At 45.3% G+C, this 20352-nt stretch overlaps 2 protein-coding genes across 4 annotated transcripts in view; both read left to right on the top strand.

The window, feature by feature from the left end:
• The window catches only part of Zmym6 (zinc finger, MYM-type 6), a 41381-nt gene extending 39229 nt beyond the window's left edge, over positions 1-2152 (top strand). The window contains exon 17 of the mRNA XM_013034048.1: positions 201-2152. Within this exon, the coding sequence (XP_012889502.1) occupies positions 201-2032 (1832 nt within the window). The 3' untranslated portion in view covers positions 2033-2152. The remainder of the gene's footprint in view (positions 1-200) is intronic.
• A 1978-nt stretch (positions 2153-4130) lies between these two features.
• Positions 4131-7007, top strand: Zmym6nb (ZMYM6 neighbor). Of its 3 annotated transcripts, none has more exons than XM_013034060.1 (4): positions 4131-4261; positions 5165-5345; positions 6307-6359; positions 6632-6722. In XM_013034060.1, exons 1-4 carry the CDS (start codon positions 4157-4159, stop codon positions 6656-6658), a joined length of 366 nt encoding a protein of 121 aa, XP_012889514.1. In that variant the 5' UTR covers positions 4131-4156; the 3' UTR covers positions 6659-6722. The 3 variants fall into 3 exon arrangements, with proteins under 3 accessions (XP_012889514.1, XP_012889513.1, XP_012889512.1); XM_013034059.1 differs by lacking the exon at positions 6632-6722 and adding an exon at positions 6425-6625 and having other exon boundaries at positions 6307-6382; XM_013034058.1 differs by lacking the exon at positions 6307-6359 and having other exon boundaries at positions 6632-7007.
• The last annotated feature ends 13345 nt before the right edge of the window (positions 7008-20352 follow it).

The raw sequence follows: 20352 nt of genomic DNA, 5'->3' as shown, positions 1-20352 counted from the left end.
AAAAAAAAAGAAAAAAGATCTTGAGTTAATTTTTCCTGGGCTAACCTCAGAACATGAATCTTTATTTCCGCCTCTTGAGTAGTGTGTTCTTTGAAAATACAGATAGTAGCACAATGTAAATTGTAAATGTGTGTGTGAAAAACAGAAAAACATTGCTCACTTGTTCTTGAACATAACAGTGATTCACATGTTTCCTTCAGATTTACCTATGCCTAATGAGAGAAATGATGCACAACCCGATTCTCCACCTGCAAAGAAAAATAGAATAGGGTTTTTCCAGACTTATGATGCAGAATATTTAAAAGTCGGTTTTATCATCTGTCCTGGATCAAAAGAGAGTTCACCAAGGCCACAGTGTGTCATTTGTGGAGAGATTTTACCCAGTGAAAGCATGAGGCCAGCAAGCCTTTCTCATCACTTGAAGACAAAACATTCAGAATTGGAAAACAAACCAATAGATTTTTTTGAACAAAAATTTCTTGAAATGGAACGTCAAAACAGTTCTTTAAAAAAATGTTTACTAGTTGAAAAGTCACTTGTGAAAGCTTCTTATTTAATTGCTTTCCAAATTGCTGCCAGCAAGAAGCCATTCTCCATCGCTGAAGAATTAATTAAACCATATTTAGTAGAAATGTGTTCAGAAGTTTTGGGTTCAAGTGCAGGAGACAAAATGAAAACCATTCCTCTTTCTAATAATACAATTGGCTATAGGATTGAAGAGCTCTCTGCAGATGTTGAAGATCAGCTGATTCAGAAGGTCAGAGAGTCGAAGTGGTTTGCCCTTCAGATAGATGAGTCATCCGAAATCTCAGACGTCACCCTTCTCTTGTGCTATATTCGTTTCATTGACTATGATTGTAGTGATGTAAAAGAAGAATTATTATTTTGCATTGAAATGCCTTCTCCAGTCTCTGGTACTAAGATCTTTGAAGTAATAAATAAATACATTGATAGCAAATCCCTGAGTTGGAAACATTGTGTTGGTCTCTGTACTGATGGAGCTACCAGCATGACTGGCAGGTATTCTGGTTTAAGGTCAAAAATTGAGGAAGTGGCCATGAATACAATGGCATTCACACATTGTTTTATTCACCGGGAACATCTGACAGCTGCAACGGTATCTGCATGCTTACAAGAAATTCTTTTACAGTCAGCACAAATTTTAAGTTTCATAAAAAGCAATGCATCAAACTCACGAATGTTAACGATATTGTGTGAAGAGCCAGGGTCTGAGCATGTGAATCTACCACTTCATGCTGAGGTTCGTCAGATATCAAGAGGGAGAGTTTTAACGAGATTGTTTGAATTGCGAAATGAAGTTGAAATATTTTTAAATCAGAAACATTCAGATTTGGCTTCTTATTTTCATGATGAGGAATGGGTTGCAAAGTTGGCCTATTTAGCAGATATATTTTCGCTTATAAACGAATTACATTCAGGTCTCCAAGGAAGCATGACGACTTTCTTCAGTTTGTATAACAAAATGGACATATTTAAGGAAAAGTTAAAATTGTGCTTGAAGTACACACAGGAGAGTGATTATGACATGCTTCCTTCATTATCTGAGTTTGTGAAATCAACAGACTTAAATGTGAAAAGCATTACAAGCGTCATTTTTGAGCATCTGCAAGGACTTTCTCAACTGTTCCATGACTGTTACCCACCAGAAAGAGACTTGCGTTCAGGAAATTTGTGGATAGTTAATCCTTTTATGAATCACCAAAATAATAATTTTACTGTTGTGGAAGAAGAAGAACTGACAAAGTTATCTTCAGATTTAGGATTGCAATCAGTATTTAAATCAGTGTCTGTAACTCAGTTTTGGATAAATGCAAAGGCAGATTATCCAGAACTCCATGAAAAGGCAATGAAATTTTTATTGCCCTTTTCTACTGTTTACTTGTGTGATGCTGCCTTTTCAGCTTTGGCTGAGTCAAAACAGAGAAGCTTGTTGATTTCTGGCCCTGCTCTACGACTGGCAGTCACATCCTTAATTCCAAGAGTAGAAAAGTTAGTGAAGGAGAAAGAATAGCAACCTGCATATTGCTTATCATTAGAGTCTATAATTTTGTGTGAAATTTTGTATAAGTATCCTACAATATAATTTCCTAGTGTGGATTTGTGTTTTCAATAATTAAAGTCTTTAATAATTTTTCTTTGTGGAGAGACTTGGTAATTGTACATTTATACATAATTATGTATAATTTTAATACAAGGTAGAAAATTTAGCTAATATTAGCTAATAAACTTGGGTTGATGACCAAGATTGAAGGTAATTAAAGACCTAATTTGTAATAGCCCTACCTGGATTTTTTTTCTTTCGGTCAGTTGTGGGGCCTGAACTCGGCCTGGGCACTGTTCCTCAGCTCTTCAGCTGAAGGCTAGCACTCTACTATTTGAGCCACAGCAACACTTCTGGCTTTTTTGCTTATGTGGTACTGAGGAATCGAACTTAGGGCCTCATGCATGCAAGGCAAGCACTCTACCACTAAGCCACCTTCCCAGCCTCTGGATGTTTAAACAGTACATTTAGAAAGTACATAGGAAGCTGGACACAGGTGGCTCATGTCTGTAATCCTAGCTACTCAGGAGGCTGGGATTAGGAGATCCCAGTTCAAAGACAGCCTAGGCAGAAAAGTCTTATGAGATTATCTCTAATTACCCAGTAAAATAAATAAAAGCTGGAAGTGGCAGTGTGGCTTAAGTGGTAAAACTCCAGCCTTGGGTGAAAAAGCCAAGGGATAGCAAACAACCGGGCCCTGAGTTCAAATCCCATTTCAGGCACACACAAGGAGGGAAGGGGAATTTCATTCTCTAGCCAGTCCCTGACATCCCACAGATGGAAACAGCATAAATGTTTGAGACTTTCCAGGAAGACCTGCTAGACTAGGACTTGGCAAAAATTTTTCGTAAAGGACCACATAGTAAATATTTTAGACTTGTTTTGTTTTTTCTTGGTCCTGGGGTCTGAACTCTGGGCCTGCGCACTGCGCTGACCCTCAGCTCTTCAGCTCAAGGCTAGCGCTCTACCACTTGAGCCATAGCACCACTTCCAGCTTTTTCTGCTTATGTGGTACTGATCGAATCCAGGCTTCATTCATGCAAGGCAAGCACTCTACCACTAAGCCACCTTCCCAGCCCTTATTTCCCCTCCCCCTATTGTGGCCACTACTCTGCACTTGCAGTACAAAAACATCTATACATAATATACAAGTGTAGCTTGTATATAAATACTGAGAGGAATTTCAGATGCTTTTCATATGTCACGAAAGCTTTTAGGCACTTTCCATTTAAAAAATATGGGGGCAGCACCGTCAGCTGGCTGATTTGGCCCAAAGTTCACAGCTTTCCACCACTGATGAACGGGCCAGACTTGGTTGGCTGAAGCCAATTTCCATAGCTTCAAATTTCTAGATTCTCAGACGTCTTCCATGTTTTAACTCGAGCTAGAGCAGTTAGGGGTAGGGGGATGTACTGTAATTGTTGGTTATGACTAGTGATTGTACCGTGTACTAATTTACAAACTCCTGAACTCAGGGCCTGGGCGCTGTCCCTCAGCTCTTTCGCTCAAGGCTGGCGCTCTACTACTTTGAGCCACAGTACCAGGTTCGGTTTTTGAGTGGTTAATTGGAGATAGGAGTCTCACTGCGGGGAGCGGGGGGTGGGGTGGGGGGGTCTATCCAAGCCGGCCTCGAACCATGATCCTCAGGTCTCAGCGTCCTTAGTAGGATTACAGCCGTGAGCCACCAGCGCCGAGCACTTCCTGAGCCATTGCAGTGGCCGTCACCAGCGCCTCCAGGGATGCAGACCCTGGGTCTGGCTTGGGTGGCCGGCAGCTAGAGAGGCCTGGGCGGGACCGGTAAGCCGGAGCCTGGCTGTTCTGTAGCCACGTTTACTGGCGGGGAGGTCGAGGCTCAGCCCGAAGTCCAAGGGCCTGACTATCAGATCCGGTAGGTCGCGTCCCTGTCCCCGTCCCGAGTGCTGGGCGCTGGCGCAGACCGTGGCGATCCCGGCCCGCGGGGCGAGGCGAGGGGCGGGAGCGGGTGGTGCGGCCTTCCGGCCGAGCAAAAAGACAAACCACGCGGGGCGGGGCGGGGCGGGGCGGCTCGCGGGCAGCCCGGGGCGGCCGAGCGCTGGGCCCGGGGCAGGCGCGGCCATGGCGCGCGCGCTCGCCGCTCTGCGCTTCTTGCTGGGCGGCTTCTTCGCGCTCACCGGAGCGGCCAAGCTCTCGCAGCTCTCTTCTCCGGTGTCGGAGCAGATGGTGAGCGGCGCGGCGCGGCGGGGCGGGAAGGGACCTGGAGGCGTGCACTCGGCCTGGCCGCCCCGTCTAGTTCCCTGCGGGGTCCGACCGCGCTGGGGCTGGGACCTTCCTTGGGGGTGCGGGGGAGGGGGGTGGCGGGGAATCCTCGAGGTCTCTGCTGCTCTCCCAGGTGGAGGACATCGAACCTCCACCCCTGGTCGAGAATGCAATCCCCGGGCAAATTAAGAGTCCAAGGGATCTTGGGGGGTGGGGGGGAGGAACGGAGGGAGTGACCGAATGCCCCACTTCCTGGTCCTTGGGAGCCTGGTAAGGCCTGGTTTGTAACCCCCACGGTGGGGATGGGGCAGGGAGGGGGGACAGGGAGGGGGGGGCGAGGGTAGGAACAAGTCTGAGGGTGATGCATAATTTGACAAAAGTTTCACATCTAGTCCAGAAACAGCACCCAAACCAAGTCCTCCTAATTCAGGAACCTGAAAGAGAGGCCTAGAAGTCACCCTCCAGCCTCCTCTCTGCCCCTCTCTTCTTCTGTGCCACCTCTAAATAGTCCCTTCATAGCATCCTGAAGAAGGAAGCAGGCATGGTCCAAAGGAAAAGAAAAATCTGGAGTTCTCAAAGCCTTGGCCGGAGATGGGACAGCTCAAGCCTGGCTCCCTCCTCCTGGGACTTGGAGAGGTCTTGCGAGAAAATCAGGCCATCTCTGCACCACCCCAAGTCCTGTACACTGTTTCCTGATTCCAAAGCTCAGCCCCAGAAGGGAACCTTTTTTTCTCCAGGCTCACCTCAGGCCTTGACCTAATCTTAGAGGCATATTTTGTTGGAGGAATCAGGCCTCAGCTCCTGTTGACTCAGGGCAACTTGTCCTTGGTCAGTGTTGCTGATTGGCATTCTCCACCATTCCCCTAGAAAGCCCTGTTTGTGCAGTTCACTGATGTGTTTCCGTTGAAGTTGTTCGGCTACCAGCCAGATCCCATGAACTATCAAACAGCGGTGGGCTGGCTGGAACTTCTGGCTGGGTTGCTGCTGATCCTGGGCCCACCGATGCTGCAAGAGATCAGTAACTTGCTCTTGACACTGCTCATGATGGGTAAGGGAGCCAATTAGCCTTGGGAATTAGGGTCTTCTGGGGTGGGGGAAGATGATGGAAAGATCTGGCTGTCTCCCTTTTCTCTGAGTCTTGGTACACTTCCTGCTCAGCTGCATCTTCTGTGAGCTTCAAGACTAGGGCAGGTACTTTGGGAATTTAATGTCCTGCACTGACTCAGGTTAAATTGATTTTCTCCCATATCACTTCTATGGCTGTATAATATTCTATTGTGAGGATGTTTTGTAACCACCAAGCCCCTACTTGTTCTGCCACAAGCTCACTTTTGGGAGGAGCAGCAGCTGCCACTTGACTTACACACCTGGCAGTTAGGAGTAGTGAGCAGAAAAGCAGGGGGCACAGAGCTTCTCTAGAAGGGCTTCTGCTAGAAGCTTTGCCCACAGAACTGGAGATCCACAAAACAGCTATGGCTTAAAAGGCCAGACATGGGGGCTGGGAAGGTGGCTCAGTGGTAGATTGCTTGCCTTGCATGAGGTCCTGGGTTCGATTCCTCAGCACCACATAAGCAGAAAAAGCCAGAAGTGGCACTGTGGCTCAAGTGGTAGAGCGCTAGCCTTGAGCTGAAGAGCTGAAGGACAGTGCCCAGGCCCATGACTAACCAAATAACAAAAAAAGACAGACATGGGTCATCATTTTTTTTGTATGTATGTGCCATTATTGGGGCTTGAACTCATAGCGGAGGCACCATCCCTTAGCTTTTTCACTCAAGGCTAATTTGAGTCACAGCTCTTCCAGGTTTTTGCTTGTTTGTGGGCGGGGGGCGGTAATTTGAGAGAAGAGTCTCAGGGACTTCCTTGCCTGGGCTGGCTTCAAACAATGATCCTTAGATCTTAGCCTCCCGAGTAGCTAGAATTACAGGTAAACACCATTATTATTGCCACAACTACAGCCTTGTCTCTTCTCTGATGTTTTTTCCATTTCTAGAACTTTCTTCCTTTTTCAGATCTTTGCCACTCTTCCACCACCAGTTCCTCTGCCTGCTTCTGCCAGTATGATGTAAGATTAAGAAAGGAGAAGAGTTGGAGAGAATTTGTTCCCAAATCTTCACCCACTCACCTCAGCCCCTACTGTTTGACTGGAATGTTTCTGTTTCTTTCTTGTCACTTGTAAGATACTTCTGATACTCAGTCCTACTTTCTTTGGGGAGGCCAGACAGGAGTGCAGCTGATTTGTGGGGCAGGGTGCTTAATGGAAGGAGTGGGACTGGGGCAGTCAGCCCAAGATGGAATCTCCTGGGTGCCCCTCAGGGACCTCACCTTGCATTCCAGGGGCAATCTTCACTTTGGCATCTCTGAAAGAATCACTGAGCACCTGCATCCCAGCCATTGTTTGTCTGGGGCTCCTGCTGCTGCTGGACATCTGTCAGCTCTTAACCCAAACTAAGAAGGTGGTCAGATCCTCTAGGAGGAAGACTCGCCATGCATTCAGAGAACCTTGGAAGACTCTTCAAGCCATGTAGCTACCAGTGCTGGAACATGCTGGAACACACAGTCTACTACATTTCTATGTGTGGGGTTGAAGATACCTTGTCTACCTGGCTTTGATAGTTCTGTACTGTTCTGTTTAGAGAGGTACACACTAGACATACTAACATTTCACATAGCATGTAAATGTAGAAAATAAACTCACAAGAAATTTAAATCACTCATAATTCCAATGTCCTGAAATAATCCCTTTTAATGATTTAGTATAATGGTACCTCTTGACCTTTTTGTTCCTTTATATAGATATATATTTTAAAAATGAAAACAGGACCATATAACCTACTTCATTACTTGCTTTCAGAACCCAATATTCTGTACTACCATTCTCTGTCAGTTTTATATCATTAATGTTAATAACTGAATAGTATTCCATCCTAAGGGTATATTGCATTTATCTCACCCCTTCCCTTGAAGAGCATTTGAGTTATTCACACCTTTTTTTGGCCAGTCCTGGGGCTTTTACTCAGGGCCCAGGGCACTGTCCCTGAGCTTCTTTTGCTCATGGCTAGCTCTCTACCACTTGAGCCACAGTTCCACTTCCAGCCTTTTCTGTTTATGTGGTACTGAGGAATCAAACCCAGGGCTTTGTACATGCTAGGCAAGCCCTCTACCAGTAAGCCACATTCCGAGTCCATTCAGAGCTTTTTTTCTGTGTGTAAATTTAATCGTAAATCAACAATATATTTATTTTCCATTCTCTGGAAGTGAGGGTGCTGGTTCAGAAAACATGCATATTTCTAGGGGGTTCCATACATGTTTAGAATTTTCCAGGGTGAGTATTGCAGTGTTTACATTTGTTTCTGTCTATGCCCTTCTGAACCATTTGACTCCTTATTGCTCACAAAGATTGGCCTTTTTGCAGGACCTGAATTCACCAGCCTGTGATGGTGAGATATGACACTTAATCCAGTGCTCCTTAATACTGACATGGGGGTGGGGAGTAGGAGAACAGCCAACTCCCAGGAATTGCTCAGTGGTTTAGCAGGGCCAAAGCTTGAGAGGAATCCCAGAGGTCCTTGAGGGTCAGAAGGAAGCTTACGTGTTGACAGTTCTCAAGGGAAGTAGACAACATGTTAGAGCATGTACTGTCATGTCACAAAACCATCTTCCCTTTAATAAAGAGGGGTCCTTTCGGGTAAGTGATGGACTTTGCATAAAGGAAAAATAATGAGAAAAAAAGTATTCCTTTTTCTTCTCTTTTTTTTTTTTCTTTGCTACCCAAAGTTGTTCTTCTTCTTCTTTTTTTTTTGCCCAAAGTTCTGAGTTTGAAGCAGGACTTCTTTGTGGTCAAAAGGTGAAGTAGGGGGCTGGGAAGGTGGCTCACTTGCCTTGCATACTCAAGGCCCTGGGTTCGATTCCTCAGCACTACATAAGCAAAAAGAAAAAAGCTGGAAGTGGCACTGTGGCTCAAGTGGTAGAGCGCTAGCTTTGAGCTGAAGAGCTGAGGGACAGTGCCCAGGCCCAGAGTTCAGGCCCCATGACCGGACCCAAAAAAAAAAAAGGTGAAGTAGGAGCCAGGTGCCAGTGGCTCACACCTATAATCCATAAAGCTGAGATCCAAGGATCATGGTTCTAAACCAGCTGAGGCAGGAAAGTTTGTGGGACTCATCTCCAATTAACCACCAAAAAGCTGGGAGTAGAAAGAGAAGTGTGGCTTGAGTGGTAGAGCACCTGCCTTCAATGAAAAACTGAGGGACAATGCCCACGCCTTGAGTTCAAGCCCCAGTACTGGCACCAAAAAAGGAAAAGGAAAGGAAAGAAAAAACAGATTGGAAGACTTTAGGATTGTGGAGCCCTTTCAGCTCTGCCAAGGATGCTGTTTGTGTGTGTGTGTGTGAGTGTGAGTGTGAGTGTGTGTGTGTGTTTTATAACTTCCTAGGGAGAGGACCTGAACTAAGGAAGTCCAAGGTCACTGTGTATAAGCCTGTCCATGATCCCTTCATCACAAGGCCATTCCTCCATCCATGCATGGCCCCCTTTGCCACTGATGTGGTGAGAAGACTTGGGCCTTTTCCTGGATAGGACTCTACATTCCAGCCTGGTTTCTCAGGAACTGTCAGTTGGGGAGCCCAGCACAGGCTTACTTTATGTAGCAGCACCCCATGTCTTTGCCTCCTACTCTGTCTACAAAGAGCACCTTTATTCTAGCACCAAGGCTGCAAATGGGGGATCTCTCTGGGACTCCCGCCTCTTCTCCTTTCTCACAGCATATCACCAAGAATTGTGGAGCCCAGGTCCTCCTCCGTCCCCAGCAGTTGCCGGCTGAGTTTGGTCTTTACCCCCTTCCTCCTGGTCTTCCTTTTGTCTCCAGTGTTCCCTCCCAGCAAGGATGGAGGAAGAGGGGACAGAGTTGGGATTGGGTATAATGGAGGTCTTTGTGGCTTCTTCCCTCCAGGGGTGACCTGGGTCTTGACAATTGCAGCCCCTGGGATGACCCCACTCTCTTCATCATCATACCCACAGTCTATACCTTAGTGCTGTGCCTGGCCCTCTGCCCATGTGTGGCAGTGTTGGTTTGCAGTAGCAGACTTGTGGGCTAGGCCTTACATCTCTGCTCAAGCTGGTCTGCCCCTAGGGGTCCTGGAACTGGCCTTCCTGGAGCTCATCAGGGTGCCGAGGGGTTACCTGTGAAGCTGGCCATGCCACATAAGCTATGCTCAGATTGAGTCTCAGTCTTTGCCCTCTGCCTGGTGCCCAGCAAGTTGGTGATGGTGGGCTTAGTGGATGGGCAGGAGGGTGCCTCAGGCTGTGATGCCACCGCCATGTGCCACGTGATACACCCTCAGCCTGGCACTGCTGAGCCTGCATAGCCGGCCCGGCTCACCCATGGTTTTTCCCTTCTCCAAACAGACTTCTGCCATGCTGAGCTGCTCCCCATCTCCCAGCCCCTTGCCTTCCCTGAATGCTTCTTCCTGCTGCCATCCTCTAGGTGGTTTGGGGGTAGAAAATGCTGTTTGGATGGAGTCCAACTTATGCAGTAACCCCATACTAGCCATGTAACCAAGGACTGTTGGGCAGGGATAGAACGCTCTTTGTGACCTTTTATGTTCCAGAGACTTTTACCAGCTTTTGGATTTAAGAAACATGCAATTTGTCTTTTACACCTCTTGAACAAAATAATCTTCAAAAACCCATGTGGCCCACAAAGCTTTGGTCTCCAGTCGGGCCTTCTTCTCTACCAGCCCTGCCTCTATGATCACAGGCACCTTCTCAGTCCACGCAACATGCCAGCTTCTTACCCTTTGCATCTTTGGCTAGAAATGATCTTCCCCTGACCTTCAGTAATTTTTTTTTCTTTTGTAGTGGTGGTACTGGGGCTTGAACTCAGGGCCTGGGCACTGACCCTTAGCTTTTTTGCCCAACGGTAGCACTCTACCACATGAACCACACCTACACTTCTTCTGGCTTTTTGCTGGTTCATTGGAGGTAAGAGTCTTTAGGACTTCCTTGCCAATGCCGGCTTTGAACCTCAATCCTCAGATCTCAGCCTCCTGAGTAGCTAGGATTACAGATGTGAACTATTAGCACCTAGCTTGGGAAGCTTTTCTTGACTACCAAAACATCTCCTCTACACATACAATATTGTTCTTTTCTCAATTGCAACCAAATCATTAACTGAGTAATATTTTTTCCTTTCTCTCATCAGAATGTATTTACATTAATCCATGAGAAATTGCCATTTTTGTAAGGCCTCCAATGGTTGAATATTGGCAATTCTATTTTCATGTAATTCAGCTTAATAAATTCCATGTTTACCTTGTTCATTGCAGTATCTCCCTGAGCTTGGTATTGTGCCTTGCACACAGTAAGAGTTCACAGATTTCAATGAGTGATTAAAGTCTGAACATCATTAATATCAAACTTGTAGCCAGGTGTTCTTAGCTCTTGCTTATAATTCTAGTTATTCAGGAGGTTGAAATCTGATAATTGAGGCTCATACCCAGCCCAAACAGGACTTTTTTTTTTTGGTCGATTGTTGGGCTTGAACTCTGGGCTTGGCACTGTCCCTCAGCTCTTCAGCTCAAAGTGAATACTCTACCGCTTGAGCCATAGCGCCACTTCCAGTTTTCTGAGATAAGGTCATGGCCTTTCATGACTGGGCTGGCTTTGATCTCAGCCTCCTGAGTAGCTAGGATTACAGACGTGAGCCACCAACACCTGGCCCTTGAGACTCTTATTCCCAGTTAACTACCAAAAAGCCAGAAATGGAGCTGTGGCTCACATGGTAGAGCTCCAGCTTTGAGCAAAAAAGCTAAGGGACAGTGCCCAGGCTCCAAGTTCAAGTCCCAGTACCAGGACAGAAATAAAAACCCAAATTCTAATGTACTCAGACATCTCAGTCTCTATTAAGGTTTCCTCAAGTGTTTCTTGGATTCTCCAAGCTTGTCTTACCGCTGCATGCTTTCCCCATTGGTCCTGATGATTGCTTCCTTCTGCTGTTGCTGGATGCTGCAACTCTGCCATCACTTCCACTGTGCCAAAAAGATGCCTGTGCCAAGGCCTGGTGGTAATCAAGCTGGAGCTTGATCCTGCCACTTACTTGGATGATTGGTTAGACTTGCGGCCTTCAGCTTCAACTAATCTGAGGCTTTCATAGGGGGCAGATCTTTGCCAATGGCTCTGCCTAGTATGGCTTTCCCTCTGTAGGATCCATCTTATCTTGGTTCTAAGCCTTTCATTGGGGGTGTTGGAGCGGGGGATGTCTTAAGCAAAACTGCCTACGACCCAAGGAGTTGAAGCTAACTAAGCAAGTGGGAGCAGTAAGTTCATGCTGCCAAGTGAGCTGGTCAGGCAGTGTCCATCCATCAGCCAGCCTGTCTTACTTACCTTCAGGCCCTTTTGCTGCGTTTGCCTCCAAATGATAAATTTGGCAAATTCCTTCTTTTCTTTTTGATAAATTACTTTTCATGGGTTCTTTAGTCATTCTTCAATTGTTTTATGTTTTAAAAGTAACATGTATATATGTGTTCATGAAAGTAAATTCACAGCAAGAGACAAATGTAAAATAGAAAATAAAAGTTATCCAATGGTAGTCATTGCTCATACTGTGTGTGTGTGTGTGTGTTTCCAGATATTTTCTTTTTCTTTTTCTTTTCTGCCAGTCTTGGGGCTTGAACTCGGGACTTGGGAACTGTCCTTGAGCTTCTTTTGCTCAAGGCTAGCACTCTACCACTTGAGCCACAGCGGCACTTCCAGCCCTTTCTTTTTCTTTTTTTTCCCCTGTCTGTCGTGGGGCCTGAACTCCGGGCCTGGGCGCTGTCCCTCAGCTCCTCAGCTCAAGGCTAGAGCTCTACCACTTGAGCCACAGCACCACTTTGGCTTTTTCTGCTTATGTGGTGTTGAAGAATTGAACCCAGAGCCTCATGCATGCAAGGTAAGCGCTCTACCACTGAGCTACCTTCCCAGCCCCATTTCCTCTTCCTTCCTTCCTTCCTTTCTTCCTTCCTTCCTTCCTTCCTTCCTTCCTTCCTTCCTTCCTTCCTTCCTTTCCATGGGGCTTGAACTCTGGGCCTGGGCGCTGTCCCTCAGCTCTTCAGCTCAAGGCAAGCACTCTACCACTTGAGCCACAGCACCACTTTTGATTTTCTGAATGGTTTATTGGAGATAAGAGTCTCACAGAGTTTCCTGCCCAGGTTGGCTTTGAACCGTATCCTCAGATCTCAGCCACCTCAGTAGCTAGGATTACAGGTGTGAGCCACTGACACTTGGCTCTATTTGTGTGGTACTGAGGAATCAAACCCAGGGCTTCATGCATGCTAGGCAAGCACTCTACCACTAAGCCACATTCCCAGCCCTCCTGTCCCCCATTATTTTCTATTCCAGTACATGGATACTCGGTTTTCATCAAAAACTCCTCTTTGGCATTTTGCTTCTCCTTATTTATCTTATACATATTTCTCTGTGCATATAGATCTTCCTCATTCTTTTATTAGACATAGTATTTATTTTTATTCACTTGGTTCTCTACTGCTGGGCATATGTTTCCATTATTTTATTGTTATAAACAGTGCTGCAATCCATATTCCTGTTCACAGACCTTTGCAGACTTGTAAATCTGTAGAATAATTTCCTGGCAATGAAATTGCTATATCAAAAACTATATGTATAATTAAATTGCTTAATGACATCACCAAATTGCCTCCTTAAAATGCTGTACCAATTATACCCGCTTCCCAACAGGAAGTCAATCCCTGTTTACCACCCTTACTAGCACTGGGCAATACTACCTCCTTTGCATGTGTGTGTGCCAGCACTGGGGCTTGAACTCCGAGCCTGGATGCTGTGCCTTAGTTTTTTCTGCTCAGGGCTTGTGCTCTACCACCTGAAACACAGCTCCATTTCTGGCTTTTTGGTGGTTAATTCGAGATAAAGAATCTCACAGACTTTGCTGCTCAGGCTGGCTTTGAAATATGATCCTCAAGGGCTGGGAAGGTGGCTCAGTGTTAGAGCGCTTGCCTTGCATGCTTGAGGCCCTGGGTTTGATTCCTCAGCACCACATAAGCAAAAAGAAAAAAGCCAGAAGTGGCGCTGTGGCTCAAGTGGTAGAGCACTAGCCTTGAGCTGAAGAGCTAAGGGACAGCACCCAGGCCCAGTGTACAGGCCCCATGACTGGACCCCCCCCCCAAAAAAAAAGGAATATGATCCTCAGATCTCAGATTTCTGAGTAGCTAGAATTACAGGCATAAGCCACTAGACCCTGGCTTTGAATCTGGGCTTCTATTGTTGCCAGTGTTAGTCAGATTTCTTTATTGTAACAAATACCTAGGGGTTGGGATGTAGTCTAGTGGTAGAACACTTTCCTAGCACGTGCAAGCCTCTGGTTTTGATCCCTAGCACTATAAAAACAAAAGCAAAGCAAAAACTAACAGAACCCTAAATACCAGAGATAATCACTTTAAGAAAATAAAAGATTTATTCATTATTGAACAACTGGTAAGTAGTGTATTGAAATAGTTGATTTATGCAATGGTGACTACAACTTCTATTCTTGGCTTCATACTGATGGAAGGAATCTGTCTCACACAGTCTTAGAAGGACCATGTAAGTCAATGAGTTGCTTGTGAATTCTCATCTGGAATTGATCCCATGGCTTAGGACCTTCCCCACAAGGTGTTTTTCTGGTAGTGATTCTTGAAGTCTTGGTAGGCATGCTCACTGGTATCTTCAAGTTGAAATTCATTTCCTTTGTGCCTCTGGCTCTGGTCAGCGCACACCTCTACAGGTTTTTGCCTTGCAGCTGGTGAGAATAATTCTAGTTCAGATTCACTGAATTGCCACTGCCTATTCCATGGGTATTTTTCTGGTATCTTAAAAACCTGTAGCTCAGGTGTGGCTTCCTGACTGATTTATCCCCTTAGAGAGTAAATATCAATGAGCAGGAGCAGAAGGAATAGAGCTCAGCTGTACCTACAACTGCATCTCCCCCAGAAATCAAAAGATTTATTTTGGAGCTGGGCACCACTGGCTCACACATGTAATCCTAGCTACTCAGGAGGCTAAATCTGAGGATCATGGTTCAAACCCAGCCCAGGCAGGAGAGGCCATGAGACTCTTATTTCCAATACATCACCAGAAAACTGGAAGTGGCACTGTGGCTCAAGTGGTAGAGTGCTTGCCTTGAGCTGAAGAGCTGAGGGACAGTGCCCAAGCCCAGAGTTCAAGCCCCACGACTGACAAAAAAAGGAAAAAAAAAGATTTATTTTGTCTTGCAGATTTGGAGATTTCAGCCCACCATTGATTGACCCCTTTGCTTTTGGGCCTGTGGCCAGGCAATTGGACAGAATGTATGACAGAGCAAAACTGCTCACCTCATGGCTAAGAAACTGAAAACAGGAAGCTCAAGGCCCCATTATACCCAATGACCTACAGACCTTCCACTAGGCCGCACCTCCCAAAGGAACTTTTCACCACTTTGTTACCTGAATCAACTTAGGAAAGTTTATTTTGTCTCAGTCCTTGGCTAGGTATATTCATTGCTTTTGGGTCTTTGGCAAGGCAGACATAAGATCAGGGAGCATGTAACTGAGAGATGTTTGTCATTCATGTCCAGCTCAGAAGGGAGAAGGAAGAGTGAAAGGGAAAGTGAAGGGGAGAGAGGAAAGAATGGAAGGAGAGGGGGACAGGGAAGGAGAGAAAGAGAGGGAAGGAGGGAGAGAGTGGCATTCCACAAGGTCTTTTAGGCCACACCCTAATGACTTAAATCTTTCCATAGGCCCCACCTCCCAATAGCCTTTAACATAAAACCAATCTTTGGGAGCAATTCCAAATCCAAACCATCATCCCTTCCTACAGTGCCACCCCGTGGATCAAATCTTTAACATATGGGCCTTTGAGGGGTATTTAATATCCAAACTCTAGCAATGACCAGATCCTCTACATAGGACTGCAGATAGCTGCATCCTAACTATGAGCATAGTTAATTTCTTTTCATTTTTCTAGAAGATTTATCAGTCTCCTTGATCACTATTTGGAATCTGGTATGAGCAGGAATAGGAAGACAAATCACCTGTTTTCTCATACCAGCAAATTTCTTCATTGTTGGGAGTTTTAAATAAGAGTCCCAAAGCATACCAGTAGACTTATAATAACTGTGAGTTGTCTACCCATGCTTAAGAATCAAGCTGGTTCATCTCCTGTATAACCGACCAGAAGTTCAGCCCAAGGCCAGGAGATAGCATAGGCCTTTAACATCATGAATGCATGTGCTATAGTAGAATGAATTGCTTAGACCTGGAGGCCATGCAAGGCTGGGTCTTTGAGAAATGACTTAGTATCCACACAAGGGCCAGCTAAAGCCCCTGAGGCTAAATTTGATTCTATCCAAAAAAAAAAAAAAAGATTCTATTGGCTTCATCCATCCCTGCAATCTTATATTATCATGCTTTTGATGTAACTTTTCCCCTAGCAAAGACATAAGTTTCCTTTGGGAAATAGCTTCTGTGTCTGACCTGGGGAAGAAGAACCTGAGAGTCCATTGCCTCTGGGAGGTCAAATGTCATAGCAAGAAAGCTTCTTTCTAGAGTTACAGTGTTTGGGGAATCTCTCCCTCCCTTCATGATCAGCTCAGCACTGGAGGAACCTGGGGTGAATACCTAGAGGCAAGAGCTGGAGGGATATGAGAGAGAGGGACAGGGGGAGAGAGAGAGAGGAAGAGTGTGAGCAGACTGCTGTGTGTCATCAATTCTTTAGAACTCTCAGAATTTGTACTTCTTCCAAACCCAAGCCCCTTTCTTAATCTGGGGAGGAAGAGAATGGAGTCAAAGGTAGTCTTTGATTTGATGCTGGGCCCTCCTTCTTTTCAGGATTCAGAAAAAGTTTATCTGACAGCTGAATCTAATAGCTACAGTTAATAGGTCCCAGATGCCTCACTCCTTTGGCATAGTCAGAAATGCCTCATCAATCCCTGATTCAACCCATCCAGGTCACACTCTGTGCTATGGAATGTGGACATGGGGCAGGAAGGCTATTTCAAACACTGAAACAGCAACTTTTTATTCCTTGTCCACCTGTGCCAGTCTGTCAGCCCTGTATCATCCAGTGACCCAGCTTGCTTGCTTCTGTCTTTGATCTTCACTTCTAGCCCAGATCCCACCTGCTCCCCAGTCCTGTGTAGGAAAACTCTTTAGACTCCAGCTTGGTCATACTGTCCCCCTGTTTAGTCCTTAGGGTACTCTCCCTTTGCTTTGACATCTATCTTATTCTCTGCTGGCCCCTGGAGAGGATAAAGTTTCTCCCTCTGGGTCCTGCAGATCTGTGGCTGCAGCTATCCTTTGCTGACCCTGAAGCTACCTCCTTAGACTACATTCTGCAGCAGGGACTATGACCTCCTTTCCAGAACAATCAATCCCACAATTCTCCTCAGCCTGCCCTTTCTAGCCATTGGTGGGGCACATGTCACCAACTAGCCCTAGTAGGAACTGTGGTCATTAAACCGGGCTTCCTCACCCTTAGGTGTCAACGAATACTAGCCTAGTTCTAAAATGTATATGTGGCTGGGGTGCTGGGCTCACATTGGCCTCTAGCACCTGTGGGGTCCTTGGCAAGTCCAAATGGAAGATTCTCATGTCTGAATACTTAAAAGTTATAAATTAAGCTACCACAGAGTTAAATAATAAAATGCCTTGAAAGGAATATGTTTGTATACCTGTGGCTCAGTGGTAGAGAGCTTGCCTTGCATGCCTGAGGCCCTGGGTTCGATTCCTCAGCACCACATAAACAGAAAAAGCCGGAAGTGGCACTGTGGCTCAAGTGGTAGAGCACTAGCCTTGAGCTGAAGAGCTGAGGGATAGTGCCAAGACCCAGAGTTCAGGCCCCATGACCGACCAAAAAAAAAAAAGCAAAGCATGTGGTTTTCATAACTGAAAGTCAGAAAATTATTAAAGATGACTGAATTTAATTGTATATATTATATTTAAATATCATTTTTGGACTATGGATGCTGACTTATTATCATAGAAAGAGAAAATATTTTAATTTCATCATGCAAGTCACTATTGTCCATAATGTGATTTCTTCTTTTAAAACCATTACAAGCCATGTTTATAGTTAGTATCGAATGTAAGTTTGCAAGAGGCAACTTGAAAGGTGATTTTGCTAGGCCCTGTGAATTAACTGTTTCCTAATTTTGTATCTGTGATCTTTGATCTGAACTGTTCTCTGCTGCCTTCCCTTTAAAATCACCTTATTTGCAGGAGGAAAGAAATGATTCAGATAACCTGAAGGAAGGCAGGTTGTGGAAGGTAAACTGCCCCTCAAACAAGCAATACTTTCTTCTTATCATCTGAAAGAAAACAGCCTCAAACTCAGGAGACCACCTTGTTCCTCTTCTATTCCAGTAATAAAGTAATAACAACTTCTCTGGAACTCCTCCAAGAATAGAGACGGGCTGATGGTCAACCAGGCCATAGACCTGTGACCTGGGTCTGTTTGAACTATGCATTCTTTTTTCATCCCTTCCCCCTCCCATCCAACTCTCCCTATTTAATTGATTTTTCCCTGAAGCCCATGTCTGTATCTCTGAAGATGGCTAAAGATGTATTGAAGTGATATCTTCCCATGGTTACCATGTAATAAATCTTTCTCTGCCTTTCACCATGTCTCTTTATTCGGCACATGGGGGTGACTGGCTGGACCTAACATAGGATTCCTGGACTTTGGACCTAGGGTCTAAAAACTTGGTTTCCATAACAGATCTTTGGCCTTAAGGATACCAGGGTACCAATGATTGCCCCTTGGGATAGGGCACACCAAATTTTGGTTGTCATTAGAAAAGTCTCCTTTTCAGAGGTGACTCTAAGACCTTTTCCTTCTCCATGAAGCTCACAGAGATACAATAAGATTTAGCATCAAGGGCAAGTCTATTGTTCCAAGGCTTGTAGACTTTCCCTGGAGCTATACAATCTGCCATTGTAAAAGAATATTGGGGGGGTCAAAGAAAACCTTTCTTCAATTTCTTTTGCTTCTAAGCACTGGCATCTGACCTGTACCCTCCTGAATCTATTGATAGCTTGGTTCCTGGACTTGGTGATCTTGCAGAAGAGATTTAAGCTCCCCAGTGAGGTGTGTGTTTCCTGTAATCTCTTCACTCCCATACTCTGATTTGTGTTGCTAGCAGTCTTTCAACCTTCGGGACAAAAGGTTACTTTGTGTCTTTAAACTAAATTGTCTTCACAGGAAAGTTTGGATTTTGCTACTTCGTGGTGTTAACCAGTGAGGGAGAGAAAAAAGGAACACAGAAAAACCAGAGGCCTTTGAGATATCTTGCAATCTGCATAAAAATGAAAGATATTGACTGTCAAGGTGCCCCCAAGGGAGAATTCCGACTGACTAGTTTATTTGTAATCACAGATCTATGACTAAAAGTGATGATTTGCTATTGAAAAACAGCTTGGGCTAAATATCTAAGCCTGTGTTCAGATTTAATGTAATTGTGTTATGTGTTTTTAGTTTCTTATTAGTCTGTGTCTATGATGATCTAGAGGCTAAAAACCTCACAGCTATAGCAATAGTTCTGTTAGTGATTTGTGTACATGACAATTCCTGGACTCTGAAGAAAAGAGACAAAAGGCCCCTCCAGTCCACTCTGCTGACTCTAGGCGTCTACGGTTTTTTGTTTGTTTGTTTGTTGTTGTTGTTGTTGTTCCAGTATTGGATCTTGAGCTCAGGGCCTTGTGCTCTCAGCTTTTATTAGTCCAAGGATGGTACTTTTACCACTTGAGCCATACTCGACTTTCAGCTTTTTCTTTTTCTTTTTTTCTTTCTTATTTTTCTTCTTTTCTTTTTTTGTCAGTTGCTGGGCTTGAACTCTGGGCCTGGGTGCTGTCCCTCAGCTCTTTAGTTCAAGGCTAGCACTCTACCACTTGAGCCACAGTGCCACTTCTGGTTTTCTGGTGGCTTATTGAAAATCAGTTTCATGTGGGGCTGGCAAGGTGACTCAGTGGTAGAGTGCTTGCCTTGTATGCATGAGGCCCTGGGTTCGATTCCTCAATACCACATAAACAGTTATATAAAGCCGGAAGTGTCACTGTGGCTCAAGTGGTAGAGTGCTAGCCTTGAGCTGAAGAGCTGATGGACAGCACCCAGGCCCAGAGTTCAAGCCCCATGACTGACTTCCCCACCAAAAAAAAAAAAGTGTTTCATGGACTTTCCTGTGCAGGCTGGCTTTGAACCATGATCCTCAGAACTCAGCCTCCAGAGTAGCTAGGATTACAGGCATGAGCCACTGATGCTTGACTCTTTTTCTTTTTAATAGAGTATAAAAGTCTCTTGGATTTATCTGTCTCTACAGGCTTTCAACCTTGGTCCTCATATCTCAGGCTCTTGAGTAGCTAGGATTAGAGGTCTGAGCTCCCAGCCCTAGGTGATTTAGGTCTTCATGGAGATGTCAGCAGTGTCTGACCCAGGATGGGCCATGGTTTCCTAGGATATCACAGGGCCAGAATATATCCTGTTCCTGGGTTGGATAAGCTCTTTCAGAAAGTGCACCTTGAGCTACCCATATCCCCTTGGTGTTGGAGGTTTCTGACACGGGTGAAAGCACATAGCTGTCCCATTGGTGAATCTCTGGGGAGGAATCTCCATTATGCAGCACACCTTACTGACTCTAGCATTGACTCTTTCTATAACCACCAAGACAAGCCTCTAAGAAAATGAGTCCTAAAATAGGATTGGCAAATCTTAGTCTGCCCAGGTTTCCACAATGATGTGTTAGGATCCCTTGAAGCTACCTTCATCTGTCTTTCTTTCTTTCTTTCTTTCTTTCTCTTTCTTTCTTTCTCTCTCTCTCTCCCTCCCTCCCTCCCCCTCCCTCATTCCATCTTTCCCTCTCTCCCTCCCCCCTCTCTCCCTTCCTCCCTCCCTCCCTTTCTTCCTTCCTTCCTTCCTTCCTTCCTTCCTTCCTTCCTTCTCCCTTTCCTTCTCCCTTTCCTCCTTTTCTTTCCTCTTTTTTCTCTCTTCATTTCTTTCTTTTATAGGTGGTAGTGAGTGTTGAACTCAGGACCTCAATT

The sequence above is a fragment of the Dipodomys ordii genome, unplaced genomic scaffold, assembly GCF_000151885.1.
Source record: "Dipodomys ordii isolate 6190 unplaced genomic scaffold, Dord_2.0 Scaffold181, whole genome shotgun sequence".
NCBI lineage: Eukaryota > Metazoa > Chordata > Mammalia > Rodentia > Heteromyidae > Dipodomys > Dipodomys ordii.
The sequence above is the reverse complement of the archived record's forward strand: the minus strand, read 5'-3'. Positions and strand labels throughout refer to the sequence as shown.

What these genes read in the sequence shown, in the direction of transcription:
- Zmym6nb (XM_013034058.1), top strand. Translation starts at nt 4,157, where the DNA reads ATGGCGCGCGCGCTCGCCGCTCTGCGCTTCTTGCTGGGCGGCTTCTTC. An exon ending in CTCCGGTGTCGGAGCAGATG is followed by an intron (nt 4,262 to 5,164) that starts GTGAGCGGCGCG and finishes CCATTCCCCTAG; the next exon opens with AAAGCCCTGTTTGTGCAGTT. An exon ending in CTTGACACTGCTCATGATGG is followed by an intron (nt 5,346 to 6,631) that starts GTAAGGGAGCCA and finishes CTTGCATTCCAG; the next exon opens with GGGCAATCTTCACTTTGGCA.